The 13,647-nt window shown below is 45.9% G+C and overlaps 2 protein-coding genes and 1 long non-coding RNA gene across 6 annotated transcripts in view; 1 reads left to right on the forward strand and 2 right to left on the reverse strand.

The window, feature by feature from the left end:
• Nucleotides 1-474, reverse strand: part of PLCG1 (phospholipase C gamma 1) — a 33,824-nt gene extending 33,350 nt beyond the window's left edge. For 2 of the 3 annotated variants that reach the window (XM_081289967.1, XM_081289969.1), the window contains exon 1: nt 310-449. The gene's annotated coding sequence lies outside the window, so the exon portion shown is untranslated. Of the gene's footprint in view, nt 1-309 lie in introns of all 3 variants that reach the window. The other variant, XM_081289968.1, reaches the window with a different exon arrangement.
• Nucleotides 368-9,259, forward strand: LOC308646694. Its single transcript, XR_014021455.1, has 3 exons — nt 368-497; nt 1,507-1,624; nt 6,000-9,259. It is a non-coding gene; the product is annotated as an uncharacterized lncRNA (long non-coding RNA).
• Nucleotides 9,260-9,477: 218 nt separating this feature from the next.
• The window catches only part of TOP1 (DNA topoisomerase I), an 84,797-nt gene continuing 80,627 nt past the window's right edge, over nt 9,478-13,647 (reverse strand). Inside the window, exons 18-20 of one of the 2 annotated variants that reach the window (XM_081289976.1) lie at nt 12,701-12,795; nt 12,204-12,353; nt 9,478-10,726 (exon numbers count right to left, since the gene is read on the reverse strand). In XM_081289976.1, coding sequence (XP_081146102.1) covers nt 10,624-10,726; nt 12,204-12,353; nt 12,701-12,795 — 348 coding nt within the window. In that variant the 3' untranslated portion in view covers nt 9,478-10,623. The remainder of the gene's footprint in view (nt 10,727-12,203; nt 12,354-12,700; nt 12,796-13,647) is intronic. The other variant, XM_081289975.1, reaches the window with a different exon arrangement.

Below are 13,647 nucleotides of genomic sequence, written 5' to 3' on the forward strand. Positions count from 1 at the left end.
AAAGGCACCCGCGGGGAGGACCCCCGCCCGCCGCCGCCGCGCCTGCGCCCCGCGACCCCCAGACAGGCCTTAGGCGGGGCGCGGGCGCAATGGCGGCGGGGGCGCGCGCCACTCCCGCCAGCCCGTCCGCGCCATCGCCCGCAAAGCTTCCTCGCTCGGCCCCCGCACGGCGCGGGACCACGGCCGGCCCCATCAGGCACGGCAGCCCCGCCCACAGGCTGCGGCCCGCGGCCGCCCGTCAGTCGGGCGCGCGCGCACCGGCGGCTGCTCCCCGCTGTCCTGCACAGCCCCCCGCCGCAGCTCTCGCACCTTGCGCGCCTCCCGCGAGGTGGCCGGGAATGAGCGTAAGGGTGCTGCGAGTCCCCCGGACCCTCCAGGACAAACCCGGCTACCTGGGCGGGTTGCCCGGCGGAGGGAGCCAGGCCGGGCCGGGCCGCCTCACACCCGCGGTGGCGGCGGCGGCGGGGGTGGGCCCTCCGCGCGCCCTCTCCGGGGAGGTACGGGGGCGGGGCCTCCCGCGGATTGGTGGGTGGGCCGTGATAGACAGCAGGTTCGCCCCGCCCCCTCCCTTGGTCTGTCTGGGCTATCCCGCAGGCCGCTCGTGCGACGGTCAGGTCCGCGTCAGTCTGGGCTTCAAGGATACGCTCGCTCAGAGAAGTCTCCAAGATGAACATCTCCTTGCAGGCCTTTTAATCACGCGGCCGCGCTTGCTGGAGGCTTGATTTTTGCAGCCCTCGGTGGCCTTCGCTTCCGCTTGCCCTACTGCTCGCCCCACTTCACATCCAGGCGTCGAGATTCAGGCTCTGCTTCCCCTCACCCCTCCTGAAAATGTGTCCTGTTCTCCCGGCCTTGTTTTCCACCTTCTTCTGTGCCCATTACCTCTTGGCCTCAGAAGCTTCCTTTCCTCTGGAGTCAATGCTGGGTCGGTTCCCAAGGCATCTTCACCTTTGTCGTGGCTTTGCCCTCCACATAGACACAGCGGACTCTCCCACCTAGATCTCTGCTGCGCTCGGGTCCTGGCATCCAACCAGCTGCTCCACATCTCCACTTAACGTACCGTCTCACCTGTCCTCCACAAACCAATCCTTGCAGTCTCTGCCTTCTCAGAACATTGCTTTAAACTCCTCGAAGTTTGGAGGAGGCCCAGATCCTTGCAGATAACCTGGCTTCCTTTCTCGGCCTCACCCCCAGTCTGTCCATGGAGGCCTGTCCTCAAATCTCTCCACTCTACCCATGAGCACAAGGCCCCATATTTTTTCACCCATATTATTTACCTCCTTGGTCTTGCCTGCATGTGTGCTTCAGGCTTTACTCTCTAAAATGAAATTAGATCCTGACCTATGTGCGTGAGTTCCCATTGCGAATCTGCAGTCTCTACTTGGCCCAGCTGGTCCTGTCTAATGGGCTCCCTGCCTTCCTTTCTCACCACTGACCCTTCATTCTCCATTCTGCAAGCAAAAGGTCATTTTATGGTTATTGAATAATTCATGTTCTGTCTTCCTGAAGCCACTCCCTGAAGAGCACTGCCAAAACTGAGGATACCTATGGTCCTGGTGGAGCCTGCCTGACCCACGTTGAACCAAGCAGTTGGGTGACTGCCAGGACAACTTACTGCATTTCAGAGGTGAGAAGCCCAAAGAGAATCCAGCTGATCCCAGAAAGATCCAGGATTCTTAGGATTTGAGGGACTAGAATTTGTGAAAATGTAAGAGTTTGTGCTCGGGCAAGCCATCTGGCTAGACAGTGGTTAGAACAGTGGTTAGTACCCAGCAACTCTGACTTTCCTTTGCTGTATAGGTACCCACTGTGCATGTGCACATTTTGATTCCCTCCAGTGTGGCTCCCCAAAAGCTCAGAAGTGTCCTCAAGGCACTTTGTCCTCAGGGAAGATAGAGTAGCTGAGATGGACTGCCACCTAGTGATAGGCCCTCAAATTGGGAGGAAGGGAACTAGAATGTACCCATGACTGGTCCTGTGCTACAAGGCACGTGGTCACAGCTGAGTCTCATTATTATCCTCTAATCAGGAATTTTACTGAGGATGAAACAGATTCAGAATTCTAGGACTCACCCCAAGAACCACATAACTAACAAATGGAAATTTGAACCCAAATCTGACTTCATCCATTTCTGTCTCACAGCAGAGTCCGTGGCTTAGGTGAGTCCTGGTGGTCAGTAGTCAGCATGGAAGCTAGCTGGCTAATATGTAGGGGTGAAGGAAGGCATGCCCACCGCTGACCCTGGGCACAGGGAACCCGGCATAACACCAGTGCTCACAGAGCATGGTGGACTGGTTTAAAGTGGTCCCGCCCCTGTCTACAGCCTGGTATGTAAAGACAGTTGGGATGAGGACTAAAGATAAAACATACTAGGAGACTGACTTCAAATGGAGTATAAGAAGACTTCTTTGGGTCTTTAGAATTCAGCAGAGGCCTTAAGGATGTGAATAGATGGTCAGGTGCATTACTAAGGGTGGGCTGGAGGAAAACACTTTCCAGGCAGGGGTAAAAGCATGTACAAAGGTCCTGAGGCCAGAAGGAGGTGGTTGAGTTTAGGCCGAGAAAGGGCTGGAGTTTACCCAGTGACGGGAAGCACAGGGAGGGTGATGGGAAGCACAGGGAGGGTGATGGGGCTGAGCTTTCTCTGTCAATGCTTGCAGCCTGCAGGCTGTAATGCACTTTCAGACTGTTTGTCTATTTTCTGGGAATTTTCCAACATGACCCCAAAAGTTCCTTGCTTTTACTCTTGCCCCTGAAGCTAGACCCCCTAGGGGCTCCAGAAATCTCTACCAATAGGAGTTTGTCTGTTGCCACGCCTACAGTCGGCAACAGGGCCCTATTTCTCCTTGGGATTTCTGGGCTAGCATTCCAGGCCTCAGGAACCTCCTTCCACCAAAGGAGATTCAGGAAAAGCAGGGCACACAGAGGGTGTGGCTGGTGTGGGCTTCCCCCAGCTCAGCATATATATGGGTGCGTAGGTGTTACTGGCAACATGTGCAGCTGCACTGTCTGGGAGGAACAGCCCAGTACCCACACAAAGCACACGCCCATGACATCACCCAGACCATCCCTGCTTGGGCCTATTTCTGTGCACACTCATGTTTCAGCATGCCCTGGCCTACACCATTCTTGTCCCTGGAATGTGGGGGACTGGGAAAAATCCAGTCCAACTACAGCCCAACTTCCACACTCTGGCCTGTGGGCTTGTCTTTGCAGCTATTTTATTTTATAACCACTTAGAACAGTGGTTGGCATATTGTGAATGCTTTGTAACTAATTTATCCATGTTGGCTCATTTATTCCTCATTACAGCTCTGGGAATTTTCTTATTCCCACTTTACAGAAGAAAATCTGAGTCCCAGAGAGATTAAAAGACATGTACGTGGTCACACAGCTAATAGGTGGCAGAGATAAGATTCCAAGCCAGGCATTCTGGCTCCAGAGTCAGTGCTGTATCACCTCCCATGTACGAACACTGTCACATATCCTCACCCCTTTCCCAAGCACTTCTGTCTGATGCATTTTCCTTTTTTATTTTGTTCAGTGTTGTCAAGGTTGGGCTCTTTGGGAAGTAGACTCTATGACAGGTTAGCGGGCAGAGTGTTGATTAGGGAATGCCCCTGGGATCAGCGCTGTGGAGGGGACAGGAAGGAAACAGAAGTAGGCACAGGGGGAAATTAAGCTGTGATGCAGGCTTGATGACAGCCTCAGCCAACCCCCAGGGAGCTCTGTTATCGGCACTGAAATGGATTTGGGTTGTCTGGGAAGAGTGCAGCTTTGGCCACAGGGCTCTGTGCAACTGAGGTGATCACAAGGGATTGGCAGCTGAGGTTTCCTGCCACCAGCTCTCCCAGCAGTTGGGGCAACAAGGCCTTCCTGGAAGGGGTGTCTCCTTGGTGGTACATCACTATGCTCACCACTAATGTATTTCTTTCCTGCCTCTTAAAAAAAATCAGAATAAACAAAAATATTATTCTGTAAAAACAGGATATGAGCCAGGTACGATGATGCATGCCTGTAATCCAAGTGGCTCATGAGGCTGAGTCGGGAGGATCATGAGTTCAAAACCAGCATCAGCAACAGTGAGGTGCTTAGCAACTCAGTGAGACCCTGTGTCTAAATAAAATACAAAATAGGACTGGGGATGTGATGTGGCTCAGTGGTTGAGTGCCCCTGAGTTCAATCCCTGGCACAAAAAAAAAAAAAAAAGGGATATGAGATTCTAAAAGGGGGACTGTAATATGGCTAATAAGGTTTGATGCCGCTGTGACAGCATCAAATATGGCTGAGCTTCCTGGCATCCAAAGCAGTTATGCTTTCTATTCTGATTTCTTGGGCAAGAATTTTTTTCCTGAGATTAAATTATAAAACAAGTTTCTCACGTAGATACTTATTTGGCTGAAACAGGAGACTGTTCTCAGTAGATTAATAGCAAATGCTAACGCAGTTTTCATTTGTTCTCTGTAATGATGGTGAATAAATATAGGAGGGGTAATTTAAAAGCATAGTTAAATGAAGCCCCTTCACAGAGGAGGCATATTTATTGATTTGCAGTGTCCAATTTAATCCATGCATAAAACTGTGTTCGTTTTCTTTAAATTGTTCTTTTTACTCAGTTTCCTTGGGAGGCATGCTAAGTAGCAGCACATGGCCAGTACTTCCTAAGTGTTCATCTTGATGTACCTTGAGCTTCACACCCTAACCTGCAATCTAGGCTCTTGACCTCTGGCCTCCAAATCTACCTATGGTTCCCACTTAGTCATTGGCTTCACAATTTTTTTTTTTTTTAATGCAGTGTTAGGGATCAAACCTAGGGCCTCACTCATGCCAAGCAAGTGCTCTACCACTGAGCCACATGCCCAGCCTGTGCATCACGTTTCTGAGGTTATGTCTTCCTGCTTTTGTCCTCACCGGGGGTGTATTCACAGGCCCTCAAGAGCCCTGTTTACTCACTCCAGGCAAAATCATACCCAGCCCAGTGGCTCCCAGGTTTCCTGCTCTTTCCAGAGCAGAAACTACCTTCAAGCTACCTTCTTGCTGTTTGGCCCCATTGAGGCTGTGTTTCACACTACCTACTGTGATTGCTTCATAGAGGTCGAATTATGGAACTGAAGAATGAGAAGGGGAAACTGAGACCAGGGCAGACCTGCCCCTGCCCCCCTTGTCTTCCAGCAATCATCCCTGGTGCCACCTCTAGATTGCTTAGACAGCAGGGCTGAATCATACATACCAAGTTCCCACTCCTCCAGGAGTGAGTATAGAAATGCCAGCAGCCCACACTAATTCTGTGTGATATAAGGGCCCCTTGGAGCATAAGAGACACCTGGCCTTATCTAGACTTGTTGGTGGCTGTGGGGATAGAGCAAAGTAAGAGATACTGTAAATGCCTAAAAGATATAGCCCCTTCAAACAGCAAACCAACACTCATTTTCAAAATAAGGTGTTTTGCAGGATTTTATTTTTGCAATTAAAATACTAACATTTTTAGAGCTGTATGGTTAAAAGGTCCAGATATAAAGCTATTCAGTGACACATACTTTAGATCACATTTTATTTAAAACAATTATTCATTTTTGCATATCAATTTCTAGCATATTTCCAGCAACTCTTCCATCAATCTTTGATTTCCATGTATTTTTTACTGAGAACCTTTTTTTTAAACGCATGCCTTTATTTTATTTATTTTTATGTGGTGCTAAGGATCAAACCCAGTGCCTCACAGGTTTTGCCTCAAGCGCTCTGCCACTGAGCTACAGCCCCAGCCCCTGAGAGCCACTTTTTGAGTCATCTAATATATTTTCTCAAAACACTTCACCTTCACTGCCTTTTAAGTGGTTTGAGAGCACTTTGAAAAATCAATTTTATTGAGGAACACATGCAAAATGCACCTATTTTAAGTGTAAAGTTTAATAAAGTTTGACAAATATATTTCCTTTGTGAACTCCACCCAATCCAGATGTAGAACTTTCCCTTACCCCAGATTTCCTCTTGCCCTTTGCAGCATCCCCCCTTTGCCCCCCACTCTCATCAGGCAACCACTGGTTTACTTCCTGTCACTGCAGATGAGTCTTGCCTATTCTTAAACAGAATTGTAGAGTGATTCATCCATGTTGTTGCAGACAGGTGCTGTGATGCTGTCACTGGAAATTTTAAGTATTGTTACCTTTTGGTATATTGCTAAAACAGATTCCCCCCCCCCTCCATTTCTCCTGTAGCTATAAGTGATTTTCATAATAATCACTGTATCATTTTAAACATTTTATGTAGAATCTTAAATGTGCATAGATAGGAAAGTACTTATGGTGTGCTTCCATGGTCATCCAGCTTCAGCGGTTGTTATTGTTTTCTGTGGTGCTGGGGATGGAACCCAGGGCCTCACATATGCTGGACAAGGGCTGCACCACTGAATTATACCCCCAGCCCCAGGGAACTAGCCACTCTTGTTTCATGCCAAACCCTACCCACTAAACCCCTCCCATGTTATTTTGATACAACCCTCAACTCTTTGTTATCCATTTAAATATTTGTATTTATAAAATATTGTTTTAAAAAAATATATACATAAGTACAAGATAATTACCAAGCCTAAAAAATTTTTAAAGTCAATTCTTGCTATTTAGGGATTTTCAAAAGGCTTGTTTACATGGAATAGTTGGGATTTGTGAGGAATGATTACCAAATCTATGTAAACTTCTTCGCCTCCTTGTTTACTCCTTTTGTCAGGGGTCTACTTATAAGCATCCAAAACTAGCTTGACTGAGATCATTTCAGGGTAGTGTTTCTTCCAAAAAAGTGCTTTTCAGTTCAAGTTAAAAAGTGTCTCATTATATGAGGGAATTCTAAGGACTGAAATATAAGTCAACTTGGTATTTTCCCAGAAGACAATACTCCCCCGTCCCTATGGTGGAAATGCCCATATTCGGTGTTTATGCCTTTTAGAAAGTCATTTTCTCAATTACTGGATGTGGGATTGGGACAAAGAAGTGAAGAATGGGGCTGCCTGGTTTCCAGGTTGGGGGTCTAGTAGAGGTAGTGCCTTTCGCTGAGGTAGGAAACCCAGGCCTGACAGTAGTTCCAGAGTTGATGTTCAGGTGCCCCTGGATATCCCCTGCAGAGGTTCAATGTCTGGAGTTCAGGAGAAAGGCTGGAGGTAATCAGGAACCATCACCCCTAATTGTGACTGGTATCAAGAACAAGTAGGATAGGAGCCATATACCCTCAAGACCTGATGTTAGAGGTGACTCGGGAACAGCCTGATTGGAATAGGCGTAAAACCATGAGGTGATGAGGTGGTAGCCATAAAGGCATTTTTAGAAGTGAGAAGTTGCATCATGTAAGATTCCTTTCACGTGAAGTGTCCCCAAAAGACAAATTTATAGAGATACATTATGGAAGCTGGATATGGGAATGCAGATGACTGTAAACGGGCATGAGGAATCTTCGTTGGGGGGATGGGAATGTTCTACAACTGATTGATGGTAATAGATGCACCAGTCAGAGTCACTAAAATGTCCTTGTAAACTTGATTTGCTGCTTTTTTGATATGTAAAATGCTTCAGGAAGAATGTTTCAAAAAAAGGTCAACAGCACCCAGTGCTAGAAAGAATTTAAGATGCAGAATGAAGGGCCCATTTATTGGTCACTTAGTCACTTGTGATTGTGGTCAAATTGCAGGGAGGGGAATGGAACAGACAAGGCAGGACAGATGCTAGTTGCAGTGGGTAGGGAATGACTGAGTGCAGCAGATGACTCATGGCAGGTGTGTGTTTGTGAAACAAAGGAGAGAAACAAGGTGGTGGTTGGAAAGGCTGAAGGTTGTGAAGTTTCTTTTTTCATTTTTTAATGTGTCAGCCTGAGGTAGACCTGACAGCTTTTGGCAGGGAGCATGGACAAGACTTGCTGACCAGATGTGGAGGGGAGCACAGAGAGGAGTCATCTCCCAGAGGTATAGCTTAGGTATCATGTGGGGGCCCACAGTTAATCTCAGGCCCCACGTAGGGGCCTGAGAAGGGTTTCTTAAACTCTGCCCATCTGGCCTCTGCTCTTGAACGTGACTGGAAGTGAGATCTGCTGCATGGTTAGGCTAACGGGGAGGTTTGCTTCAGGCTCAAGCACCCTTCAAGGTCCTTTACATCTATGCCCCACCTCTCCTTATCTAGTTAGTTCTCATCCTGTGACCAGGTCAGCTTCCCAATTCCCGTCTCTGTTCTCCCAGGTCTGCTGACATTGCCTGGGATGCCCTTCACAGCTTTCTTGAGCAATGTCTAGTTGCTCTGTGCCTGACCTCATTAGACTTGTAAGGTCCTTTTCAAAAAGTAGGCTCTACTTCCTGCTCAAGGTCTTCACCTGCAAGGCCTATTGTACACGATTTCCAGGTGTCAACTAGTTAAGTCCTACTCAAGTCCCAAATTTTAAGGTCCACTTTCTTGTCACATAGCTACCAGCCATAGTGTGTGCACTACCAGAAGAGCCTGATGGTATCCGCACTCTGTCGTCCAACTATCTCAACACTGCAAGATTTAAAAAATACTTGGCTACAATCTCTTGCTCCAAAGCAATGGTGGAGATACAGCCCCTTATTCCCTGGGGTGAGTACTGCCTTCCTTACTAGCCAGTGAAATACAGGCGGCCAATGATGCCAAAGTTTCTCAACTGTAGACCCAGCACCAGTCCTGTCCCCCAGCTCCAGGGAGAACCAACATCATCAAGGAAATGAATATGCTTGCTCATGCCAACAAGCTAAGAGGGCCCAGGACCCTTTCACCAAGTGACCAATACTAACAACTCTGGCCTTCCTGTCCCCTTTGACGTGGAGACCTCACCTTTCATTCTGTCCCAGACTTAACTAACCTAGGATAATGCAAGAAAACAAATTGTATAGGGACTAGCATATACTTAGAGCAATTAGAAGTGTTCACTACTACTCCCTCATCCAACCAATCAATGCAGGGAGAAATCTTCATTCCACCTGGGAAGGACTTGTAAGATCTGGTGCTCAGTCTGGCTCACTACTCTCTTTTCATCCTATCAGCTTAGCCACATAAACAAAGCCTAAGACAGACACCTCCTGCTTCTGGACAGTACACATGGAAAACACTCAAAAATTTGCCTCCCCAATACTTAGCTCCATCTTGTTCAACAGCATGGCTTCAGATAGTTCTTGCATACCACCTGTTTTTGTGGATTTCCTACACTTTCCCTTTACTGGACTCTTTATTTAGGGACGTGGGCTTTGTATGCCTTCCATTTCACTCCATACCCATTAAAAGTAGGACACATGCACCCCCTTCTAGGCTGGACCCAGCCCCATTAGCTCCTTGGGAGGAGAGTCACCCTTGCTGACCTCAGCAGTTAGATCATATCCCTCAAGAAGTCCCAGCCTCAGAGCCCCATATCTGGCCTGGGGTCCTCAGTAACAAAGAGGCAGACACAAAAAGTTTCCGTTAAGTTGTAGGAATTTATTTTAAATAACCTACAGTTGATTAAAAGGGAATTCATGATAAAAATAGAAGATACTTGAGGAAAGATGTGGGAAATGGACTCTGCACACACACTAAACTAACAATGCCTCTAAAACTAATGATTATAGCAAAAAATGTCTTCACATTAAAATTCTGCTTTTTATGTTTTTCCCCCATTTTTTACACAATTACACAAGAAAAAATAAAAGCCCTAACATCTTGATTATTTTTCCTTTTTTTGGACCAAATACTCATTTTCCTCTAAATTTATTGACTTGTGGAACTTTTTATACAATAAAATCTTTCAAGTGAAAGATCTGGGTTTAAAAAGAAAGATGGATATCTAAAAGGGTACAGAGAATGCTCAGAACAAAGGATGATGGGAAAATGGTTTCAGTCACTGATTATTTCATTATCCTTAGACTCACTCACCCTTCATCCCTCCCCAACCCCAATCTACACGATCTTTAAGATCAAGAAAAAGGTTTAAATATTTTAAAATAATTAAAGAAATAAAAATTCACATTTAAAAAGGAACACTCAAGTCAGGAAATATTTTCCCATCATGCTTTTCTGTGAACAAGTGTCTGAACCAAAACACTGCCGATGTCAGGACTGCTTCAAGTTTAATGAAGACTGATTCCCATGACAATAGAGTGAAGACTCTAAGAGGTGCGCTGGGTTTTTGTTCTACTTAATTTTAAATTCCTGAAATGGGGGAAAAGGGAGGGAGGGAGTTTAGGAATTTGTTTCTATTAAAATATAGAAGTTATTGCAAAACCCTAACTGTAAAAACGCACCAATATAATCGGACTTTGCATACAGTAGCTAAGAGAAACCAAACGCCTCAGTGAAATGGTGAATTTGCTTGGCAGAATTCCAACAAATTCCCATCCACTTGCCCTCTTGAAAATAAAAACAAAATTCAAAACAAATCATACAGCTAGAATTTTGATATCTGAAATATTTTTAAATAAGTTGTCCATAGGACAACTGGCTCAGCTCTCCCTTATAATATCTCCAGGTTTATCTTTTCGCAAAGATGTTGGTTTGTTAAGACTTGCTGCCTCTCCCTCAGGTGCGAGGGTTATTGAGGCTCACAGTTTATCCATCTTCCTCAAAGCATACTGTTCTTTTTCACAGAACCCTGCCCTCTGAGACTGGCTAAAACTCGAAGTCCTCATTGGCCATGTCCATGGCCCAGGCAAACTTCTCCCGCTGGGTTTTGTTGTAAATTTTCTCAATTGGGACTCCCCACTTCTTGCACCTGCAAACAAGGGAGACAAAAAGGAGATTAGTGACTCCAGAGAGTATTGCCTAGACCAGGGGCCTGGGCTTGGATATGCTACCTTTCCTACATTATCTCACTTAATATGGTGCAACAGGCATGTCGTAGGTGTTTACTTCATCAATTAATTTTTTTTGGAGGGGGGCGGTGGTGCCAGGGATTGAACCCAGGGCCTTGTGCATGCTAGGCAAGCACTCTACTCTACCAACTGAGCTACATCCCCAGCCCCAATTAATTTAATCTTGACTGTGATCTCTAAACTAGGTGTTACTACAGATGTACAGAGAAGAAAACAAGCAGAGGTATTAAGTGATTATGTTCTTAAGCAGCTAGTTACTGAGGGAGCTAAAATTTTGGTCCAAGCAGTTTGGCTCCAGAGCCCACCCATTTAATCATTGTACCACACTGTCCTTCAAGAACTACCTCAGCCTCTAGCACCAAAAAGTACAAAGCTGCTGGGTGCGGTGGTGCACACTTGTAATCCCATTGGCTCGGGAGGCTCAGGCAAGAAGATGACAAGTTCAAAGCCAGCCTCAGCCACAGCGAGATGCTAAGCAACTCAATGAGACCCTGTCTCTAAATAAAATATAAAATAGAGCTGGGGATGTGGCTCAGTGGTTGAGTGCCCAAGTTCAATCCTGAGTACCCCCCACAAAAGGTACAAAGCTGGGTGGAGCCTCTTCCATTGGGTGTGATAATCACTACCTGTGCCCCCCAAAATTCAACAACTCAAGCTTATTAAACATCTTCAAAAATAAGCCACTTTGTTTTGGATATTATATGACAGAGATGAGGTTGGAGGAAGCTGCACACAACAGAGAACTTATGTGCCTTTGTTACCTCTGTGTAGGCTGCGCATATCTATATTCTCACTTTTGTTTTTGTCTTGTTTTACCTTCCTTCATTTGCAAAAATTTCACTGACAAGTTCTATTAAAGTGGGGGCTGAGGATGTAGCTCAGTTGATAAGAGTGCTTGCTTGCCTTGCATGCACAAGGCCCTGGGTTCAATCCCCAGCACCAAAAAAAACAAACAAGTTCTATTAAAGTGTAAATGGACTCTATTTTTACTTCAATAAGAGCTATGCTATGGGGTTTTCACTCTAAAATTCCTTTAAGGATGGATAGGGACTGCACCCACATTTTTAAAACAAAACATACGCTCAAAGATAATACAACAGGATTGACTTCTTAGGGCAAGCCAGACCTCCCCAGAGGACTAGAAGTGTACTTAGGAATGGCAGCGGAGGTCAACATGCTCTTAGAATCCTTCCAACCTTCTCAAGCCAGGAACAATACAAAGGCTCAATGCTGGGCTTGGGTTGTGCCTCAGTGGTAGAGCACTTGCCTAGCATGTGTGAGGCACTGGGTTTGATTCTCAGCACTACATGTAAGTAAATAAATAAAGTCTATTCAGAACAACTTAAAAAAAAAAAAAAAAAAAAGGTCAATGCTTACCAAGCCACTGTGATCCTAGGGTCCAGATAATTGAGTTTAGACGTTCCCAAAGCAATTTGTTTATTCTCTTCTCGCTCTGTGGCCTGAACTTCCAACTTCATCAACTGTTCCTCCAATCTCTGCACAGCCTTCTTCTTTGACTCTACTACCCTGGAAGAATGGCAGAGTTATCAAGAACCGAATCGGGCCTCTGGACAAGAGCATACCACAACCCTATCCTGCCAGACCCAACAAAGGTAGAAACAGGCCCATGAACAGAGGCTGAGGCAGGAGGATCACAAGTTCAAAGTTAGCCTTGGCAACTTATCAAGACTCTTGCCTTAAAATAAATTTTAAAAAGGGCTGGGGATGTGGCTCAGTGGTTAAGTGCCTCTGGATTAAATCCCCAGTACAAACAATACAAAACCCCTAGAATAGCTGGGGCACCAGGGCCTTAGAGGGAGACTACACATTTCTCTCTCAAACAACCCGGACTTGGCACATTATCAGGTACATACTTCTTGGTCTTTGCATCCTTCATAACTTTGGCATCAGCCTTAGCGCTTTTCAGGTTCCTCCGGGCATCTGCTAACTGGTCCTTCTTGGCATCAATCTAGGCAGGGAAAAACATCAGCAAAGTTAGGAGCAAAATGAGCTAGAGAGGGGAAAAAAAGGGTTCATTAAAGAGGGCGAAATCTATAAGTTGCCTCCACAAGGAAGGCTATCTTTTAGTGGTTTTCCAGGTAAAAACACTTAAGCAGTGGCCTCATGAAGACACGAGGAAACGCAGTGACTGCTGAATTCAACTGCTGTTTTTTCGTTTACATTCTCCATTGATTACCCAAGAAATGAAGATTCTTATAGTGCAGTAACCTGGGAATCTGGATACTAATCTTCTAATCAGCGACCCCTAAGGCTTTAGGGGTATGTAGGCTGAGAGCGGAGTCCAGATGGAGCCTGTGCCTGGTTGTAATCTTCATTTCAAGAATACTGTGGGAGAGAAGTACTTAGAATTCTGGGACTGAATACTTGCATCTACTGAGCAAGCCCAGCATATTCCTCACATTCTGCCAGCACTCTGGAAAGGAGCTGCCAGCTTCTGAAGAAAAATGATGCACTGAAGAGAATATCCAAGAAACTATGAAATGGCAATTAAAGGTACCCAGAAAGATGCCCCAAACCAATAAGACATGCCTTTGGTATTCTGTTTCAGAAAGGAGAGAAAGAGAAGTCTGAAGTAAGAAGGAAATCAGTGTTAGAATTGGTGGCATACTCCTGTAATCCCAGCTACTTGAGAGGCTGAGGCAAGAGGATCACAAGTTTGAGGCCAGCCTCAGAAACTTAATGAGACCCCATCTCAAAATAATTAGAAAGGAATAGGGAACTGGGATTGTAGCTCAGTGGTAGAGTGCTTGCCTAGAATGTGTGAGGCACTGGGTTAGAGTCTCAGTACCATGTGTAAATA

This window comes from Spermophilus citellus (genome assembly GCF_964194105.1).
Source record: "Spermophilus citellus genome assembly, chromosome: 4".
NCBI classification, from domain to species: domain Eukaryota; kingdom Metazoa; phylum Chordata; class Mammalia; order Rodentia; family Sciuridae; genus Spermophilus; species Spermophilus citellus.